Genomic DNA, 3,892 nt, shown 5'->3' on the forward strand with positions numbered 1-3,892 from the left:
CAGGCTACACTTGATGCAATCAGCTATCTTTTTAGTCGACTACAAATAGCCTAAAGATAACACGACAGAGCCAATATGAACTGATTTTACCATGCTGTAACGCCACAGATGCTGGTCAGACCATAGACTGTTAAAAATATACAGTCTATGGTCTGACCAGCATCTGTGGCGTCAGACCTATCTGCACAGCAACAAAGTAAAAGGGCTAGTGGTCTCTCATTGGTCTTTAGGTCTCTGGCCATCGGCCAATAGTGTTTCTCACGCATGAAAAATGAAACATTTACACAAAGTTCAGATTGGGTCATAAGTCCCCAAAAGTGTGGGAACTGGGGCTCTTTTACTTAACATAAACCGGTCCGGCAGGTAACATGTCCTCCAAAGAACATGAGACACTTGCACGACAGCCAAAATGCACCCGGTGCCGACACCATGGGATCCTCGTCCCGAAGAAGGGCCACATGAAGTACTGTCCTTTTCTCAAATGTGAATGCTGGAAGTGCCATCTCATCACACAGCGGACTCGGATCACGGCCCTCCAGCGAAATCCGAAGAACGAACAAAATAACCCCGAAATTAAAGAGCAGCGACCCCGCGTCCACACCGGTGTTAGCGTGGTGAAACCAGCGGCTGATGGGACCTGTAGCGCCTCGGCCCCGGACGTAAGCGCTCGTCCGTCGGCCACGTCTGGAGTGATGTGTCTTCCATCGGATGGGGCTCCGGAGCGAGCCGCCACGGTGTGGAGCCCTCTCGATCTCAGGATCAGACCTGCCGCGAGAGGAGAGAATGTGACTGGTTTGGACATCGGAAAGGGGCTGCCCTTCGCTTCCAGTGAGGAAAGGCCATGTAACGTTACACCTTTTAGTAAGTTATTTTATCCTCATCAGTTAGCTAGCTAGCTAACTGTACGTTAATGTGTTTACAATGTGGGCCAAAGCTAACGTTACACTTGTTTTACCGTAAGATATTCACCTTAGTTACTTACATTAAGCAGAACTGTTATAGCTTAACTAGCTAGCTAACTTCCTAAAATAACAATGACAATGACCACTTAATGTTAGAGCACCAAAAACATTTTAGAAAATTAAAATGGCTGACAAGCAAGTTATACCATAAATGTTATTTTGCCTATAGTTACATGAGCTGGGATGTGAGTAAAACAATACAATTTGGGATTTTCTTTTTTTTCATGAAAAGTTTTTTGAATTGTGAGCTGAAAATTAGAGAAGATCGTCCATGAAACATGAGATGAGTTTATTTAAAAGAAAACAGAATGGTCATGGGGCTGATGTCATCAACGGCCAAGTATGGAACACCTGCAGCTCGGTCGAACTGAACAGCGCGCGTGGAGCAAGCTGCCCAGGCAAACAATGGGGGAGGGATATGGCGCGAAAGACCAGGGCGACTCTCTTCTTTTTTTTCTTTGTTGTTGTTGAAAAAAGCACCATTAATACCCACCGGTATATCACATTAATTTAGATACTATCATTACATATAAATACTTTATAGCAGGCACATGATAATAATTATCTCTGTGCAATAATTACAGATAGGCCTATAACTAATACAGGATAAAAAATAATAATATTCATCATTACCATAAGATAGGAGTAAATTAGGTTGAAAAAAGCAATATATAATTAAAATGTGTTTAGAGCTGAAACAATTAGTTAAGTAATCAATTAGGCTGTCAACCAAAAATGAATCAGCAGCTACAGTAAGATAAATCAATTTATAGTTTCATTCATTTTTCAATCAAAAAAGACAACATTCTCTGGTTATCACTTCTGGAATGTGAGGATGTGCTGCTTTTCTTGGTCATATTGTGAATCTAACTAACAGTTACTCAAGTACTTGTACTTATAAAGTATTATTAATCCATAAACATCATATATAAAAGTAAAACACTGACAGGGACCATTTTTTGTTTGCAGAATTTACTTTAAATACTAGTAGTACAAGTAGTACACAAGTAGACTTTAAAAGTACATTTTGCTGGTAATACTTACACACTTTTAAATGCAAAACTTTTACTCGTAGTGGAGTATTTTCACATTGTGGTATTGCTTCTTTTACTTAAGTGAAGGATCTAAATACTTCTTCCACATGACAGTTAAATAAATATTTTAGAGTTTTGGACTATGGTCGGCAAAACAAGCAATTTGAAGAGTCACCATGAGCTCTGAGAAACTTTGAAAGTATTTTTTCTCATTATTTTCAGTTCATATTAATCCATCCATCCATCTTCGTCCGCTTATCCGGGGTCGGGTAGCAGTTCATATTAATCAGTTGATTAATTGATATAGCAATGGAAAATTATGAAATTATGAAATAATTAGTTGCAGCCCTAGTAATGTTATTGTGTATTCTTGAAATTTTAGATCAGGAATTACGGCTTGAATACAGGCTTCAACATAAGGGTTGCCTGATGGGCCGGTGCAGGTAAAACAGCTCATTGGGCCCAGTAAAAATTGACTTTGGGCAAGTATATTTTTTTCACTTTCCAACCGGGCAAGTGAAAAAATACCTTAATGTTGAACCCTGCTTGAATGGATATGGAGAAACCTAAAAGAATGAGACGCCCACCAATCTAAAATTAATAAAAACTTATGTCTTACCTTTCTTTCCAGATGCCCCTTACTTCGGTGAATTTGGCCAGACTGCACCTCTGCCTGTTCTTCACTTCCGCTACGCACCGTGTCCGAACCTCCTGTTCAACATGCCATGGTTGCCACCCGTGCCTGCTGGGCTTTTCAACGACAGCCTCCGTGGACCCCTGATGTTCCCCCACTTTCAGTCGCATGCTGCACATTACCCGCCTCCACCAGAGCCTGGACCTCCTGCTGTAAGTGGCCGCTCCTCTTTGAATACTGTAGGCCAGCTGTAAAGTAAAATAAACTGCTGCGATGACCTAATAAAAATGTATGCATTTGTTCAATATGTCAGGATTGCAGGCCGGTCTTCTTCACCCTTCAGCCATCCCCAGAACTTTTCCAGGAGGAGCTGATGTCAAGGCAGCACCCACAGCCTCCTGTGTCCAAGCACACTGAGCAAGTCATAGATTTGCTGGATTAAAGCACAGTGAGCAAGATAATAGGGGGACTAGATTATAAGACCTGGGCTATTTCCTCCAGGTGTTCTGCAGTTTGTTGGCCAAGCTGCTGGCCAAGCCCTGTTGTTTTGTACCAAAGAACACATTACCATGGATTCACAACCGTCCTGTTCAGATTGCATGAATGTTTCTGCACACTGTTGTTCTTAATATAGTGATAAAAGATAAGTGCATTGCATTGTTGATCAAATAAGCTAGCGGATTTTGTATTTCTAGTTTTAGAATTTGTAATAAATTAAATTGCAAATGTCCTTATTGAATCAGTGCTTATTAAAAATATGTTTATAAATGAGCACTCTGCAGTGCAACATTTGTTCAGTGTACTTACACAAGAGTTGATAGGCCATTTTTAGTTGGCATTGAGTTTTCTAATAAAAGTTTGGTTTATTTTTTCAAATCCATCTCCTTTTTGCTTTTTGTCACAAGGGTTCATGCAAGGCAAGAAGGAACAGAACCCAAATGGAGACAGTAAGATTCCAGGGATTTAATCACAAAGGCAAGGCAAAAACCATTAGTTACATCATTATTACAGTTTTTTCCAATTGCTAAAACACAATTTTGCAAACTAGTGTGGTTTTATCAAAATACTCAACACAATTCACAAAACCACACACTCAAACTGCAAAATATCTCATATATCCTGCAAAATGCAGCACTGCAACCAAAACTACATATAGCATTATCAAAATCAAACATTTGCACCACATGGCACACACTTCATTCATATTACCAGATTTTTGTCTAACCAACTACACACTGCTGGGCATTAGTATGCTTTGCCAT

The 3,892-nt window shown here is 40.1% G+C and overlaps 1 protein-coding gene across 1 annotated transcript; it reads left to right on the forward strand.

Annotated features, from left to right (window-relative positions):
- The first annotated feature begins 224 nt into the window (after positions 1-224).
- LOC144528683 (uncharacterized) lies at positions 225-3,438 on the forward strand. Its single transcript, XM_078267442.1, has 3 exons — positions 225-861; positions 2,628-2,842; positions 2,944-3,438. The coding sequence occupies exons 1-3, from the start codon at positions 369-371 to the stop codon at positions 3,070-3,072; spliced, it is 837 nt and encodes a 278-aa protein (XP_078123568.1). The 5' UTR covers positions 225-368; the 3' UTR covers positions 3,073-3,438.
- Positions 3,439-3,892: the final 454 nt, after the last annotated feature.

Source organism: Sander vitreus, chromosome 14, assembly GCF_031162955.1.
Source record: "Sander vitreus isolate 19-12246 chromosome 14, sanVit1, whole genome shotgun sequence".
NCBI lineage: Eukaryota > Metazoa > Chordata > Actinopteri > Perciformes > Percidae > Sander > Sander vitreus.